This window comes from Cetorhinus maximus, chromosome 12 (genome assembly GCF_964194155.1).
Source record: "Cetorhinus maximus chromosome 12, sCetMax3.hap1.1, whole genome shotgun sequence".
Classification (NCBI taxonomy): domain Eukaryota; kingdom Metazoa; phylum Chordata; class Chondrichthyes; order Lamniformes; family Cetorhinidae; genus Cetorhinus; species Cetorhinus maximus.
This window is the reverse complement of record NC_135890.1, coordinates 78,900,575-78,918,534: the sequence shown is the minus strand read 5'-3', so window position 1 is coordinate 78,918,534 and position 17,960 is coordinate 78,900,575. Positions and strand designations below refer to the sequence as shown.

The window sequence follows — 17,960 nt, the reverse complement described above, 5'->3', positions numbered from 1 at the left end:
TCCTTATATTCTGTCCAATCTTCTGGCCTTCCACCTGCCTTTGCACAATTGTTTTTTATTTAAGTTTGACACTATCTTTTAACCTTTCTAGTTAACCACAGATATGTCCATCCCTTGGACTTTTTCTTACTCATTAGAATGTACCTTATGTGCATTCTGAAATATCCTAAATGTTTGCCACTGCATCTATATTGACCTATCCCTTAACCTAATTTGCCAATTCACTTTAACCAGTTCAGCTTTCATGCCCTCATAATAGCCCTTATTTAAGTTTAAAAACAGTCTCAGACCCACTACTCCTTCCCTCAAACTGAATATAAAATTCAATCATTATGGTTGCTGCTACCTAGGGGTGCCTTCACTGTGAGATTAATTAATCCCATCTCACTGCACAATACCAGGTCTAGTATAGCCTGCTCTCTGGTTGGCTCCACAACATGCTGTTCTAAGAAACTACCCCAAAAACATTTTATGAACTCATCTAGGCTACCTTTGCATATGACTTTTTCAGTCTATATGTAGATTAAAATCTCCCATGATTCTGACAAGCTCCAGTTATTCTTCATGCTCCACCATACCATGTGGTTACTGTTAGGGAGCCTGTACACAACTCCCACAAGTGACTTTTTGGCTTTACCATTTCTCACCTCTACCCAAAGTTTCCACATCCTAGTTTCCTGAACTTAGGTCATCTTTCTCTATTGTGCTGATACCATCATTAACTAACAGAGCCATCCCTCCACCTTTTCCTCAATTCCTGTCCTTCCTACAGGTCCTATACTCTTCAATATTCAGGTCCCAATCCATGTCTTCCTACAGCCATGTCTCTGCAATGGCTATCACATCACAATTATTTATTTCCATGTGCACTCAGTTCATGTTAATGTTTTGAATGCTACATGCATTCAGGCAGAGCTTTTAGTTTTATCCTTTTCTTTACAACCTCTTTCATCTGTTGATTTACTATTTGTACACTATCCCTTCCTGTTAGTCTGTTTTTCATTTCCTGTAATACCTTTTTCTTTGGCTTGTCTCTGCTCTTTGATTTACATCTTCCCAAATTTGATCCCTTGCCCCCACTATTTCATTTAAAACCCTCTCTACTTCCTTAGTTATGCAGCTCGCAAGAACACCAGCCCCAGAGTTCTGGTGTAGACTGTCCCAACTGTACAGATCCCACTTTCCCCAGTACTGCTGCCAGTGCCCCATGAACCGGATACCACTTCTCCCACACAAGTCTTTGAGCCACACATTTGATTTGTCACACACTCCCTAATTTGATTTGTCCTATTGAAATTTGCATGCGGTTTAGGTAATAATCCAGAGATTTTATTCAAGGGATGTGGGTTCTGCTCTTAACTCAGACCATCTGCCAATAACACTCATTCATGCCTTTATGATGTCTGAACTTCACTGTTCTAATGCTGCCTTGGCCCATTTCCAGTTTGTTGAAACTTGACCACCTCAAAAAACTACCGAAGTCTTACCCTGTACCACATCTCGCTCACCCATGACTCCTGTCTTTGCTGACTTACATTAGCTGAGACCAGGCCCCCCGATCCTCCAAATGTGAAATTGTTATTCATGTAGTTGAAGCTTTTATAGCAACATTCTTTTCTGACCCAGCACTATAACCCTCCAATGCATCTGAGTGATTGTCATTTTAGCAATTTTCTCCCTAAACTCCCTCTACACCTTTCTCCTCAACCCCTCTATAAAACCCACTTCTGACCAATCATTTTGGGTTCCTCTCATGGTTAAGTATCCATTCTGTCTGATTATGTCACTTATGAATGCATGGAAGAGAGGTTTTTTTTTAAAACTGGATGAGTTTCAGGGCAATCCTCAAAATTATAAAATATTGCCTTAAAGGAAATGGGAAGAAATTAGAAATATTTCCTTCACTTATGAACACTGTCCATGAAATCACAAAGTAAAAGGCATTTTTCAATGCACAGTTGCTCATACATGCATTTTATAAGCTCACAGTGTAGATATCACAAATAATACAAGCCTACAGGCTGCAGGACATAAGAATGTGAAATTAAATAAGCACAGAAGCAGAGGCAACAACTTGTATGGTTAAAACTGCTCTCAGCTCCTTATTCTCAAATGCAAGTTCTTACCCCTGGATTTAAATAAGTTTATGCAGTGATATCTATCATGTTGTTACCATAATTTGATTTGCAGCATAAAGAACATTAAAAATATCACATGTTGGTGCTTTTTGGCAAAATGATAAACCAGAGAAATATTAGTGCTTAGAGGCAAACATGTCTTTCAATAATATTTATTAATTGTTGCAATGCATTCAGATATGCTCCATCTGTTGGATGAACTTATCTTCTGGGCCAGTAGCTGGGTGTACCCTGCAAAGTGTTTTTCAGGAGATTGTGGGTGTTAGGCTAAGAGGAGGAGGAAAGACAAAAATGAAAGTGTTTGCGTGAATTAAGTTTCACCAAGAACAGTGGTTTCCCTTGTTAGATGTCAGGATGGATTGAAAAATAGTTCATGTAAATGTTCGCTCAAAAACTAAGATTAAAGCACATTAACACTGGAAAGAAACCTGGTCATTCCAAAGTGGTTTCTTCAAGGGTTGTGGTTTTCTAGATCAGCTGTATCATGTATTCATTAACCAATACCTTTATGGTTTAAGGCAGAAAATCAACACCACTCTACACAAGATTTTTTTTAATTGCATCTATTACTCTGCTGTTGCATTAAAGAAAAGGGTAGAAGTAACAAAGCTAAACTGAACACTTCATTAGATTCTTTACATTCACTTCCTTAAGAGGATACTTTTCAAATTAAAATCTTCAAAAAAGGGAAACTCCAGCCATTTTTAATTTATATTTTGCCACTAACAGGATAACACCTGATATGGTTGGGGTATGGAGGAGGATGGGTATGATTATAATTACAGGCCAATTCAATATGCTCAACACGAATGAACCCATGTTCTTTTCTGTGCAGAGGGGAAGAATATTTTGCAAATCTTCAGTGATGTCGGTCCAAGGGGGAAAACAGGAGAATGGATGAAACACCATTTGACTAACTTAGTGACTTAGCTAAAAGAAAATCATGTGCCAGTTTATTTATAAAATAGCTGCTTCCAGGGTAGAGGGTGACTGAAACAAAATTTTATTCCCCTGTGAACTTCTACACAGTGGCAGAAGCTAAAGTTTCTACTGGAATTTCCCTTATTTAAAAAATATCCCAGGTCACAAGCCATATGAATTGGTTATGGTGTTTAACCACAAAGCTGTAATAAATTTGTATACATCATAAACAGGAGGCAAACTTTCATTTACAAACCACTCAAAACAATTGCCTTCGCTATCTTATGGGCTTGAAATGCAACCAAAAATTCTTAAAACTATAGCAGCAAAAAAAATATTTTTGCACAGACCAGTGAATGCAAATACAGGCAATGGCTGCCTGTGGTGCTGAAATGGGCAATGACTGCCTAAATTACTTTGTGTGAACTACTGAAGTACTGAAGAGAAGCTTCTGCTTTTTCTTCTTCTTTTTTCCATTCTTCTCTTCTGCAAGAATAAAATGACCCAAAATTAGAGAAACAATTATATACACATCCTTACTTTTAAACTTGACATGTTCAGTTCATTCCTTAGTACACTGAGCATTATTCACTAGCATATTTACACACTGCTAGACTACATATAGATGAAGCACTCAGAAGGCTAAAAGACTGGCTAGATGTACAGAGAGAGTGGATTTTAAAACAAGAATCTATGCTCAGCAGGTTCTGAAGAAAAGTTTGACTATACGTGGAAGATTGTCCTTTCATGGAGCTAGGCAAACCAAAGTCAACTTTGATAGAATGGTTAAATAATGCTGTCAATACCCAATAACTGGGAATTACTTTTTCATCTGTATTTGTCAAATTATCTAAACCACAAAATAGAATGGTGTCAAATAACCCTATTTTGCATTTTGAAACTTAGTGGGGAGAACAACTTCCATTTTAATTCTATTAAAGAAACCTTTTGTCACTCATTGTTGAAATACATGGAGACTTAAAAGTGCAAATTTCTGTTAATGGTCCCACCACTATGGAACCATACTTCAGGTTCTATTATATCCAGTTAAGAAAATAGAAAATGATAAACTTTCTATTTGTTTAAACCACAGATAGTATTGGAGGAAAGACAAACTTGAGTACAATCCTCCAAGGTGTTAATTGTATATCCATTGCATTTAATTGTATGCAGGTGGTGGGCATTAACTGCGGATTCAATTGAGCTCTATAGATTGAAACTGTGGCTGGAATTAGGTGCATGTTTTAGATATGTAATTCTAAATATAAAAGTGTCTAAAAATTGGCTCCAAGTCTATCCTTCACCAACTAGCTTTCTAGAACAGGACACAGATTTGTAAACAGCTGAAGCACCAAGAAACCCCGTAGTTAATGACTCCTTTGTATTTATTCAACCTCTACTGGCTTGCAACTCCTGTAAACATAACATGAATTAATCACCAGCAATTTAAATATTCAAAACTCAAAAGACCTACTCACTGCAAATGATGTGGAGTATCCCAACCCATGAAAGAATGTAAAGTGTAGCATCACAAGCAGATTGCACTGTTGACTTTCCTTACTCAGAAACAGTATTATTTTTACTTCTAATCTTCAACAGTACATTAAAACAAGTTAAAATATAAAATACAGTATACAGATTCCAGATAGCTTAACTGCTTCCCGTTGGTAAAGTGACAATTCATATTCGGGGAACATCAGAAATTCTGGTTGGTAGAGTGCCAGATGACAGTTTATTGTAATATCAACATATTTGTTAGTGCCCTTAAATCAACCACCATCTTCCTTTTCTCTCCCTCCCCCTAAAAGGCAGCAATCAACTCTACTCTTACCTGCACAGAGGTCTGGGACTGAAACTTTATCAAGCTTGAGGAATGCTGCCTCCATAGCCTGACTAAAGGAATTTTGAAAGCTGGGTACAGGTACACGGTCCGAAATGTCACTCTCTCCATCACTATCTGCTGCAGGTGGGGGCATCAAAACGGTTTCTGCTATCAAAACAATTTTTCAGTCAGTATTCTAACCTCCATACCAATACGAAGAAACACATTACCACGAATACTGATGAGTCTTAAGTGTTTCTACATTTAAAAAAAAAATCACCTTTTCTTGGAGTTACTTTGGGCCACACTTCTGCTTTCGCCTTCCCATCCTTCAGCATCTGTAAGAAAAAATATACTAACTATGGGCGTTTAAAACCTTAACGCCAATTTTTTTTCTACATTACATGACAAAGGAAAAATACATACACCAAGCCAGAGGAGGAGAGGAGAGATTAGAAGGGATGAGGAAAAAAGCTTCTTTCAAAATGGTGAGTTTTAAAGAGGATCTTAAAGATGGAGATAGAGAGGCAGAAGGGTTTTTGGGAGGAAATGCACAACAGGCCAGAAGAACACGGATACTGGGGGAGTTGTAGGGTTGCAGGAGGCTGAAGAGATAGGAAAGAGAAAGGGATGAGGCCAGGAGAGATTTAATTACAAAAGAAACACAAATTTGAGGTACTCTGGCATCAGGAGATAAATGTAGGTGAGCTGCAGTTTATGCCAAGCTGTTCCAGTACAGCTACAACACTGGCATCTACCCAGCTATGTGGAAAATTGCCCAAGTATGTCCTGTAAACAAAAAGCAGGACAAATCAAACCTAACCAATTACTGCCCTGGTCTACTCTATCATCAGTAAAGTGATGGAAGGGGTCATCAACAGTGCTATCAAGCAGCACTTGCTTAGCAATAACCTGCTCACTGGTGCTCAGTTTGGGTTCCGCCAGGGTCACTCAGCTTCTGACCTCATTGCAGCCTAGGTTCAAACATGGACAAAAGAGCTGAACTCAAGGTGAGGTGAGAGTGACTGCCCTTGACATCAAGGCAGCATTTGACCAAGTGTGGCACAAAGGGGCCCTGGCAAAACTGTCAATGGGAATCGGGGAAAACTCTCCACTGGTTGGAGTCATACCTAGCACAAAGGAAGATGGTTGTGGTTGTTGGAGGTCAATCATCTCAGTTCTAGGACATCACTGCAGGAGTTCCTCAGGGTAGTGTCTTGGGCCCAACAATCTTCAGCTGCTTCATCAATGACCTTCCTTCCATCATAAGGTCAGAAGTGGGGATGTTCGCTGATAATTGCACTATGTTCAGCACCATTCACAACTCCTCAGATACTGAAGTAGTCTGTGTCCAAATGCAGCAAGATCTGCACAATATCAGGCTTGGACTGACAAGTGGCAAGTGACATTCGTGTACACAAGTACCAGGCAATGACCAGCTCCAACAAGCGAGAACCTAACCATCACCCCATGACATTCAATGGCATTTACATTGCTGAATCCCCCACTATCTACATGCTGGGGGTGGTTGGGGTGAGGGGGGGTACCATTGACCAGAAACTGAACTGGACTAGCCAAATAACTACTGTGGCTACAAGAACAGGGTGGAGGCTAGGAATCCTGCAGCAAGTAACTCACCTCCTGACTCCCTAAAGCCTGTCCGCCATCTGCAAGGCACAAGTCAGGAGTATGGTGGAATACTCACTGCTTGCCTGGATGAGTGCAGCTCCAACAACACTCAAGAAACTTGACACCATCCAGGACAAAGCAGCCCACTTGATTCTGCCACCATCAACGCACAGTAGCAACAGTGTGTACTGCAGGAACTCAAGCCTCTTGAGACAGCACATTCCAAACCCACGACCACTATCATCTAGAAGGACAAGTGCAGCAGAAAGATGGGAACACCACCACCTGGAGGTTCCCCCCCAAGCCACCCAACATCCTGACTTGGAAATATATCACCATTCCTTCACTGTCACTGGGTCAAGGTCCTGGAACTCCTCCCTAACAGCACTGTGGGTGTACCTACACCACATGGGCTACAGTGCTAAAAGGCAGCAGCTCACCACCACCTTCTCAAAGGCAATTGGGGATGGGCAATAAATGCTGGCCTCGCCAACGACACCCACATCCCATGAATAAAAAAATGTAGGTTAGAGGGGCAGGGGAGACCAACCAGGAAGTTGAATCAGGCAGTGACAATGGCATGGAAGAGGATTTCAGCAAGAGAAAGTTGAGGTAGTAGCTTAGTGAGCAGTAGCGGGTGGAAGAAGGTACTCAGAAGATATTTGGCCAGAAACACAATTTAATAAGGCAGAATTACAAACAGGCTGAGTCAGCAAGAGACAGTAGCCAGAATGTGGAATGGAATGATTGACAAGATACAGAGGTAAGTTTTATTTCCCAGAATGTTTATCTGGAGGAAATGACAACTCATCCAAGGCAGGATGATGGACAAGCAGTACAATAACATGGGCAGCAGAGGGGTCAAAAGAGGTGTAGAAAAAGGATAGAGTAAATGTTATCAGTACAAAGAAGCTGACCCCATGTATGTAGTGATATCTCCAAGGGGCAGCATATAGATGAGCAAATGATAGATGCTTGAGATCATAAGTGTTGGGGTGGGAAAAGAAGCTAGAATTAAAGATGGACAAATCTAAGATGGAAAGACATCCCAAACACTTGAGGAAAAGGAGGTTGGAAAGGGATCAGCAATTTGCAATGGCAGAGGGGTCAAAATAGGTGTTCTTTTTGGAAGAGGGGGGTTGATGAGAGTGGCATTAAAAAGGAAGGGACACAGTACTTGAGCAGAGCAAACAATTTATCAGGTCAGCTAAGGAGCAGGGGGATGGTTCTTATGGGCAAGAGCAGCTTCTAGATGGCACAAAGTCAGATAAGATCCATGTGCAAAAGGAGAGGGGGAAACCAAGAGTTCAAGGGACCTCAATCTCAGTGATCAAGAGGTCCGTGAGCTCCATTCATTTGAAGGCTGGCAGTGGCATGGGAGACAGGTTTGATTTAATGGAAGTTGAATTACTTACAGGTTTGTTTAATAGCAAAATTGGTTCAATTTAAGAAACTGCATCTGACCCATATTGGGCCAGACCTGAGCTAAGTAGAGGTTTCTTTGAGTTCTCCAGCATATTTCACATGCATCTTCAGAACAGTAGCGCACACACCCAATTCTGACTGCAATCTAAATCTTACTAAGATGAATTGCTGAATCATTCCACACATTTTGTATTTCTACATCATAAAATACACAGCTCCTCCAACTGTAATGTGTCTGTCCAGTTCTGAAGAGTTCACACCAAAAATGAGTCTTTTCTCTCCATAGCATTTCCAGCACAAACTTGTGTTTTTTTAACAGCAATATTGTACTTGCTAACTTGTCAAGCTCATTTTGTGATGTACTTATTTTAACTTGAATAGAAGTGTCCCAAGAACGTTCAATTTCAATAAATGGTGATTTACAACTTTACCTCAAGTTCTACATTAGACAAATCAAGGGACTAGGTGATCAACAGTTGGAGTGATTCCATTCTCATCTCAAATTTGGATCAGAAGCTAGTCCAGTCAAATGAGATAAGTGACCTAAAAGCTGGTTATAATTTAATGGCTGGAATGTAGTAGCACTTCTGTTGTGTAACTCTCCATAATATACTGTAACCATTTCTCTCGAAGTAAACAAGCTGCTCTCAAATTAAGTGGGGTTTACAATTCTTGGAGTTCATCACTTCTGTTTCTTGAAAAGCCAGTAAGGTACGCCACTTGAAACCAAGCAACATCCCAAATTCTATCCTCCCCACTGAGTAAAATCAACTTGTGCACACACGACCTATACTCACCAGAAGTGCATTTTCATGCTGTGGAGTAATATATTTATACTTCAGAATTGAAATTACCTGAGCAAATGAAGGAAAGTGTGCATCATCTTCCAAGCTGCCTGCACACTGAGAAGGACTCCCTGGTCTAAAAGCAAGAGCGGATTGATTCAATGTTGATTCTACAGGAAGAATTAAGAAGTGATTCAGAAGTATTCACTTCATGCAGTTCCAACATTTCCAGCTAGGTAAAAACTTTACAAAAATAAAGAGATTAAGCATCAATTTCAAGACAGGACATTTCACAGATGCCTCTTCCCAATGCTTACATGAGTCATGCTAGGACAGATTAAAAACAGTTCCCAAGGATTTGAGGTGAGCACCATATTTCAGTTCTTGGCTCATTTTACATTTCATCCACAACACAATGAGATTCACAACTGCTAGCTATTTATCAGCCCAACACTAAATAAACCCCCTGAGCCTAGGAACTGAAAGTAATGAATGTCCATTCTGTTCCCTGACTGTTCTCAGTCCACACACTAACTGAAAACATGGGAATTCCAACTCCTACTGTGAAGGAAACATTACACAAGGATTAAAGTATGCAATTCAGCTGTGAATTTGCAATTCAATTATCAAGACTCTAAAAGCAGCACCTCAAAGTACTGACATCACTGATTTTTCCGCAAGTCCCCACATGCCCCTTTGTAATTAAAGGAGATTAGCATTTCAGATAATCAACAAAATGCTGCAAAAACTAGTTTGAAGCTAAAATTCCAACTTCTTTGCTCAGCAACCGCATCCAACTCAGACACAAGTGGTAGTGTGGTCACCAATACTGCAGTAAGTACAACACTGGATGTGAAATCTTCATATTAATTTCAATGTTGGAAAACAATCTTGGCTAGTGTCCAGAGAAAATACTAAGAGTTGCATAACAGGATGAAGTATCAATTGTCACAAGTCTTTTTTTAAATAAAAGTAGGCCAGACAAACCATGCCTACTGGAAGTGCCATGGGGTGACACCGCTGAAATTTTAGGGTGGAGCTAGCACATCTAAACTGACTGTTCTTTTTACCACTGGTGTGGTGGCAGAATTTCAAGTGATGAATTAATCACACAAGGAAAATGGAGACTTAGATTCTCAATGTATTGATATTAAAACACACAAAATACTGTTATCCAGATATCAAAAACAGCAAAGAGTCTATTATCAAACAACAGAAAACTCAGCAGGAATCAATAACCTCAGATTTTAAAGGGAAAACTGAGAGATTACATCGTTTCAACCACTTTAAATCATGACTTAATACAGGAGGCTCTAAATCAGTGATTCTCTTTTCGCTACTGTAGCTATCAAATAAAACAAGACATTTGCTAAACCCCATTATGTGGGGAGATGACAAAGAAAGGTGACACTGTTAATGCTCCAACACACCATTGTAGATAAAAGCAAAATACTGCAGATGCTGGAAATCTGAAACAAAAACAGAAAATATGCTGGAAAAACTCAGCAGGTCCAGCAGCATCCGTGGAGAGAGAAACAGAGTTAATGTCTCGTGTCTGTATGAGTTAGTGTCATACTGCCTTTTAGCATAGTGTATTCGCTGCACACAATGCAGTTTTTCCTCTACACTAGGGAGACTAAAAGCAGATTGGATGATAACTTTGCTGAATATCTCCTGTCTGCAAGCATGGCCAGGCTTCTGGTCAGCTGCTAATTTTAATTTGCCATCCCAGTCTGACCTCAATCTTCAGCTTCTAATACAGGGGAATTGGACTGACTGGTTTGTGCTAGAGCCGACATGGACTCGATAGGTCAAATGGCCTTCTGTCCCATTAACTGTTCCAGTGGAATCCAACATCAGCTGAACGAACAGCAATTCATCTTTTGATTGGGTACTTGACAGCCTTCCGTTTCAACATGGAAGTCAACAATCGAAATCATAACCACTTCCCCGTTTTTCCAGATACCAGCTGTTGGTAACGATTCTTTTCTTCCTGTTTACACTTCCTCTAGACCTATCTTTCGTTTCTTCACTTGTTGCATTATCATCCCTTTTTGCTTTGCATCATCACTTGTGTCATTTCATTGCTCCTGTCTTCCACTCTATCACAGACCTTCCCCTTTCACTTGCTCAAAACTTATTACATCTCTAACTTTTCCTAGCTCTGATAAAGGTCTCAGACCGAAAACATTGTTTCTCCCCCCCACAGATGATGAGTATTTCTAGCATTTTGTTATTTCAGATTTCCACCACTTGCAGTATTTGCTTTTCTATCACAGATCTTTACTTTTCAGCTTTCTCCCCTCTCCATGCCTCTGTACTTGCTTAAAACCTGTTACATTTAATTTTTTGACCTGAAATGCCACATATGCTATCTGACCTGAATATTTCCAGTTAATCCAAATCACAGTTAACATATGTGCGGTGTGAACCATGAAAGTCACAAAATTTGTGTTAAAAAAATGTTGCCTGAGGAAAGTTTATGTAGAGCAGAATTTAAAAAAGCACAATCCATGCTGACATTCTACTGCAGTACTGGGGATGTGCTACATTGTTAAGAGTACTGACAAGAAATTGAATGGTGATCGCCATGTCAGTCTATTCAGGTGGAACTCATAACACAAAGCAGTGTGGAAGGGGGAGGTGAGGCGGAGGTTCTGTGTCTAGGCCAACACTGCTCACTCAACAATTACCAAAAACAGTGTCAAGTGATCATTATTCTACTTGCTGAGAAATCATGTTGTAAACAAAACCATGTTTTCCTGCATGACACCCAACAAATTATGTAAAACAGTTTAAGGAATGTTATAAGACACTGTACAAGTTTTTAAAAATAAATATTTTCTGAGTATACAAATATAATTTCCTACCTGCCAAAGAATTGGGGCTGCTGCTAAGGGTAGTATTGACTGAAAGACAACTCGAAGGAAGAGGGTCAGCATCAGGGGAAACGATAAAGGGTGCAGCTTCTGGAGAAGAGCCACATGCTGGGAATTGCTGGAAGTTTTCCAGGGCAATGTGAACTTCTGGATCTAAATGAGAGTAATGAAACTGTATTAACGAGCCACTCAACACAAGTCACATTAGAATTCAAGGTAAAGAAGAGGTAAGTCGAGGGTAAACCAAAGTCTCACATTTGCCTTGCTTTTGATTTTCTTCCATTTCAATCCTACGCTCTCTTCGACGTTCATCTCGAGCTTTTTTTAAGCGAAGACATCTCCTTCTGTTCAGATCATCTGTAGGGAAAAATACAATCTCAAATTTCTAAGCACCAAATGCAGGTCACGCAATACAAGTTTATGATTCAAGTAGCAGGAACAAACCTGAAAATGCATCCAAAGTTTCCTTCGAGATCACAGGTGGCTTCAGAGCCAGCTCACAAATACCAAACTCGCAGGTAAGAGGTAGATGGCACAAATAGCGGTGTCTGCGTCGTACATCCTGTGGGAGTACATTCAAGTACAATGTCATTAAATGCACAAATTAAATCCAGCAGTCTTCCATATAATAAAGATTTCTAGATTTATACACAGCAAACACCCAATATGATGCTCCCTTATACTGACTCAAGAGGCAACTATGCCACAAACAAGCAAGTTCAATCCTTGATTTGTACTAAATCAGTCAATTCCTGCTGTAGCTAGATATTCCTGGACTTTGAGTAAGGTACTGAGAAAGAAGTGCTGCAAGGGTACAGGTTAGAGCAAGGCATTTTGTTTCTGACCCAATGGTGTGGTGTGGAAAATACTACGTAATACCAATACCATTCAGTGCTAGAGCTACTCAGTCAGCAGGAGTGCCACATTACATTAATATCTCTTGGCTAGAGAGGGATCTGACTCCCAATTGTTATCCATTAAATTCTGAAATGGCTGAGAGAGAGGAAACAGCCAACTCATCACTACTGCTTCACCAAGAGTGACAGCAACTCCCCTTTCTACTTAGGCCAGGATGAGGTCAGTTATCAAATCTGAGACTTCAGTAATCTGGACGGTTAAGTGCCACCCCGTGCATTTATCCATTAAATTCAAATCCAACTTCTGGAAGTACAACTGGTGAGTTCATGGTATTACAGGTAGAACCTCAACTAATCCCACCTTTGTCCAAAATCATTAATATCTAAAAGAGAAAGAAATCTGAAAAGATAAGTTTATTTTGGTGAAAGGGTTAAGTTTTATCACATATTCAGATGATACTGCTAAATGACAAAGTGATCCAGAAGAATAAAAATCAAGCTTTGACATGATGCACATATAATCTAGTTTTAGATAAAAGCCACTCCAATTTAAGTATCACAATAGGCATTACAAAAACAATTTCCAATGTTTAGTTAATGTTTCATTTTCTACCAAGTAGCTCAAATCTCCAAGATTTTTAAAATTCATTCACAGGAAGTCACTGGCAAGGCAAGCATTTATTGTCCAACCCTATTTGCCTTCATGATGAGCCACCTTCTGGAACTTCTGCAGTCCATATGGTGACAGTGCTCCCAGTGCGGTTAAGGAGGAAGTTTCAGGATTTTGACCCAGTGGCAGTGAAAGAAGGGCAATATATTTTCCAATTCAGGATGTTGTGAAGCTTGGGATGGAACTTGCAGGTGGTGGTATTTCTTGTACTTCAGGGTGTGGGGTCACAGGTTTGGAGGTACTGTTGAAGCTTTGGCCAGAATGTGGAGGGAGTGAATGTTAAAGGTGTTGAGTAAGCTGTGAATCAAGGGGTTACTTGTCCTGCATGGTGTCAAACGTCAGTGTTCTTGGAGCTGCATTCATCTAGGCAAGTAGCAAGTATTCCATCACACTTCTGACTTGTGCTTTCCACACAATAGTAAGACTTTAGGGATTCAGATGAGTCACAAGCTGTAGAACATCCAGCTTCTGGCCTGCTCCTGTAGCCACAGTATTCATGAGGCTGATTCAGTTAACTTTCTATCAATCATTACCCTGACCCCCTAAGTATGTTGACACGGAGACTTTAACATTGATAATACCATTGAATGTCAAGGGAGGTGGTTAAACGCTCTTGGAGATAATTACTGTCTGTCACTCGTGTGGTATGAATGTTATGTATCACTTTTCATCCCAAGTCTCAATGTTGTTCAGATTTTGCTGTGCGTGGACTTGGCTGTCATTACCAGAGTTGTGCAATCACACTCACTTTTGATATTATGCAGAGAGGTCATTGGTGAAGCAGCTGAAGATTGTTGGGCTAAGGACACTACTACCCTCAGGAACTCCTGCAGCAATGTCCTGTGACTGAGAAGTCCAATCATATTTTGTACTAGGAAAGATTTCAGCTGGCAGAGAGCTTCCCCACTTACCCTCCCCAATTCCCTTTGACCAATTTTACGAAGGCTCCCTGATGCCACACTGTCATATGCTGTCTTGATGTCAAGGGAAGCCAACTCTCACCTCATCTCTGGAAATAAGCTCTTTTGTCAAGGCTGTAATGACATCTAGGTGATGAATGCTCCTGACAGACATCAATATGAGCAGTGTTCAGCAAGGAAGTGCCACTTGACAGCAGTGTTAATGACCTCCCATCACCTAATGATTGAATGTAGGGCAGCTGAGTGGGGGTGGCAGTGTAATTGGCTGCAATGTAGTGTCCTGAAATTTGCAACAGGTCACCTGGGTAATTTTCCACTTTGCTGGGTAGATGTCAATGTTGCAGCTGTACTGCAACAGCTTGGCTGGAGGCAAGACCCATCCAGCAGTACAATCTTCAGCACCGCACCTTAAAGTTACTTATCATAAACTTGACTAGTCTTAAACCAGTTTCCACACGAACATACAAATTAGGAGGCGGCTGCCACTCAGCCCCTCGAGCTTGCTCTGCCATTCAATAAGATCATGGCTGATCTGAATGTAACCTCAACCCCACATTCCTGCCTACGCCCGATAATTTTTCACCCCCTTGTTAATCAAGAATCTATCTAGCTCTGTCTTAAAAATATTCAAAGACTCTGCTTCCACCTCTTTCTGAGGGAGAGTGTTTCAAAGACTCAACCCTCAAAAAATTTCTCATCTGTCTTAAATGGGCGACCCCTTAGTTTTAAACCATGACCCCTAGTCCTAGATTCTCCCACAAGAGGAAACATCCTCTTCTTTTCCACTCTGTCAAGACCCCTTGGGATCTTAAAGGTTTCAATCAATTCACCTCTTAACTCTTCTAAGTTTTGGTGGATACAACAAGCCTTACCTGTCCAACCTTGCCTAAGGCAACCCGCCCATCCTGGTATTAGTCTAGTAAACCTTCTCTAAACTGCTTCTACCGCATTTACATCTTTAAATAAGGAAACTGTACACAATACTCCAGATGTGGTCTCACCAATGCACTATATAACTGAAGCATAACCTTCCTACTCTTGTAATCAATTTCCCTCACAGTAAATGAAAACATTCTACTAGCTTTCCTAATTACATTATGTACCTGCATACTAACTTTTTGTGATGCACTAGAACACCCAGATTCCTGAATCTGAGCTCCTCAATCTCTTACCATTTAGGTAAGCTTCAGTTTTATTCTTCCTGCCAAAATGAACAATTTCACATTTGCCCACATTATACTGCATTTGCCCATTCTTTGCCCACTCACTTGAGGCTACAAAGTGACAAAGGTTATGTCCTCTTCACAATTTACTTTCCTACCTATTTTTGCGTCATCAACAAATTTAGCAACCATTCCTTCAGTCCCTTCATCCAAGTAATTTCTATAAATTGTAAAAAGTTGAGGCCCCAGCACTGATCCGTGGCACACCACTCATTACATCCTGCCAACCAGAAAAAGACCCATTTATGCCAACTCTGCTGCCTGTTAGCTAGCCAATCTTCTATCCATGCCAATATGTTACCCCCTACACCATGAGCTTTTATTTTCTGCAATAACCTTTGATGTGGCACTTTATCAAATGCCTTCTGGAAATTTAAGTACAGTACTTCCACCAGTTCCCCTTTATCCACAGCACATGACTCCTTCAAAGAACTCCAATAACTTGGTTAAACATGATTTCCCTTCCACAAAACCACGTTGACTCTGCCTAATTGCCTTGAATTTTTCTGAGTGCCCTGCTATAACATCTTTAATAATGGCTTTTAATGATTTCCCTATGACAGATGTTAGTCTTACTGGCCTAACATTCCTGCTTTCTGTCTCCCTCCCTCTTTGAATAAAGGAGTTATATTTGCTATTTTCCAATCTAATGGAATCTACCCTGAATCTAGGGAATTTTGGAGAATTAAAACCAATGCATCAACTATCTCACTAGCCATTTTCAAGAACTTAGGATGAAGTCCTTCCAGACCTGGGGATTTGTCAGCCCACAACCCTAACAATTTGCTTAATACCACTTCCCTGGTTTTCCCGAGTTCCTCCCTCCCTTCCATTTCGTGATTTAAAGCTATTTTCGGGATGTTATTTGTATTTTCTACAGTGAAAACCAAAGCAAAACACCTGTTTAATTCATCCGCCATCTCCCTACTTTCCATTATCAATTCCCCAGATGTACTCTATAGGACCAATACTCACTTTATTAGCTCTTTTCTCATTTAAATATCTATAGAAACACTTACTATCCGTCTTTATATTACTAGCTAGCTTTCTCTCATACTAATTTTTTTCTTATTAATCTTTTGTCATTCTTTGCTGTTCTTTATATTTTCTCTGATCTTCTGACCTGTAATGGTCAGAATTTGAGTAATTATATGCTTTTTCTTTAAGTTTGATACTGTCTAACTTTTTTTTAGTTAAGCACAGATGGTGGGCCCTCCCCTTGGGATTTTTCTTTCTCATTGGCATATATATATTGTGCATTCTGAAATATCCCTTTAAATGTCTGCCACTGAAGTTATATTGACATATCCATTAATCTCAGACAGTTCACTTTAGCCAGCTCTGCTTTCACACCCTCATAACTGCCCTTATTTAAGTTTAAAATGCTAGACTTGGACGCACTCGTTTCTCCCTCAAAACGAATGTGAAGTTCAATCATACTACGATCACTGCTACCTAGGGGTGCCTTCACTAAGAGGTAATCAATTAATCTTATCTTGTTGCTCAATACCAAGTCTGGTACAGCCTGCTCTCTGGTTGGCTCCCGAATGTGCTTTTCTAAGAAACTATCCCGAAAATATTCTATGAACTCCTCATCTACGCTACCTTTGCCCAACTGATCTTTCCTGTCTATATGTAGATTTAAATCCCCCATAATTATTGCTGTACCTTTTGAGCAAGCTCCCATCTCTTTTATACTCTGTCCTGTGTAATTACAATTAGGGGGCCTGTACACCACTCCCACAAGTGACTTCTTGCCTTTATCATTCCTCATCTCAACCTGAACCGCTTCAACATCCTGGTTTCCTGAACTTGGGTCATCCCTCTCTTATGTGCTAATACGATCATTAATTAACAGAGCCAGCCCATCAGCTTTACCTAACTTCCTGTCCTTTCTAAATGTCTCATACCCTTCAATATACAGGTCGCAATCAATGTCATCCTGTAGCCATGTCCTGTAATGGCTAACAGATCGTACTTATTTATTTCTATTTGCGCTATCAGTTCATCATTTTGTTTCAAATACGACATGCATTTAGATAGAGACTTAAGTTTTGTCCTTCTATTTTTGTCACATCTAGCCTTATCTGCTTATTTACTTAGATTTGTACTCTGTCCTTTCCTGTCAGTCTGTTTATCATTTCCCATGTTAGTACCTGTCTCTACTCTTTGGTTTACCACATCTTCCCAAATTTGATCCCTTGCTCCCACTATTCTGCTTAAAACCCTCTCTACTTCCCTAGTTAGGCAGCTCGTGAGGACACCAGCCCCAGCACGGTTCAGGTGTAGACCATCCCAATGGTAGAGATCCCACTTACCCCAATATTGGTGTCAGTGTCCCACAAACCAGAACCCAATTCTCCCACACCAGTCTTTGAGGCACACATTCATTAATCTTATTTGTCCTATGCCAATTTGCACGTGGCTCCAGTAATAATCCAGAAATTATTACCTTTAACGTTTTGTTTAATTCAGTGCCTAGCTCATCATACTAACTACGCAGAGACTCCTTCCTCATCCTGCGTATGTCGTTAGTACCTACATGGACCACGACCACTGGATCCTCCCCCACCACAGCAAGTTCCACTCCAGCCCTGAGATGTCCCAAACCCTGGCACCGGGTAGGTGACAAAGCCATCTTGTCTCTCGCTCTTTGGTACAGAGAAGAGTGTCAATCCGCCTTACTATACA

At 40.3% G+C, this 17,960-nt stretch overlaps 1 protein-coding gene across 4 annotated transcripts in view; it reads right to left on the bottom strand.

The window, feature by feature from the left end:
* Nucleotides 1–2,274: 2,274 nt before the first annotated feature.
* Nucleotides 2,275–17,960, bottom strand: part of rnf10 (ring finger protein 10) — a 32,695-nt gene continuing 17,009 nt past the window's right edge. For 2 of the 4 annotated variants that reach the window (XM_078553973.1, XM_078553971.1), the window contains exons 11-17: nucleotides 12,044–12,161; nucleotides 11,855–11,956; nucleotides 11,591–11,752; nucleotides 8,790–8,890; nucleotides 5,162–5,219; nucleotides 4,891–5,046; nucleotides 2,275–3,545 (exon numbers count right to left, since the gene is read on the bottom strand). In XM_078553973.1, the coding sequence (XP_078410099.1) occupies nucleotides 3,472–3,545; nucleotides 4,891–5,046; nucleotides 5,162–5,219; nucleotides 8,790–8,890; nucleotides 11,591–11,752; nucleotides 11,855–11,956; nucleotides 12,044–12,161 (771 nt within the window). In that variant the 3' untranslated portion in view covers nucleotides 2,275–3,471. Of the gene's footprint in view, nucleotides 3,546–4,890; nucleotides 5,050–5,161; nucleotides 5,220–8,789; nucleotides 8,891–11,590; nucleotides 11,753–11,854; nucleotides 11,957–12,043; nucleotides 12,162–17,960 lie in introns of all 4 variants that reach the window. The other 2 variants (XM_078553972.1, XM_078553969.1) reach the window with 1 other exon arrangement.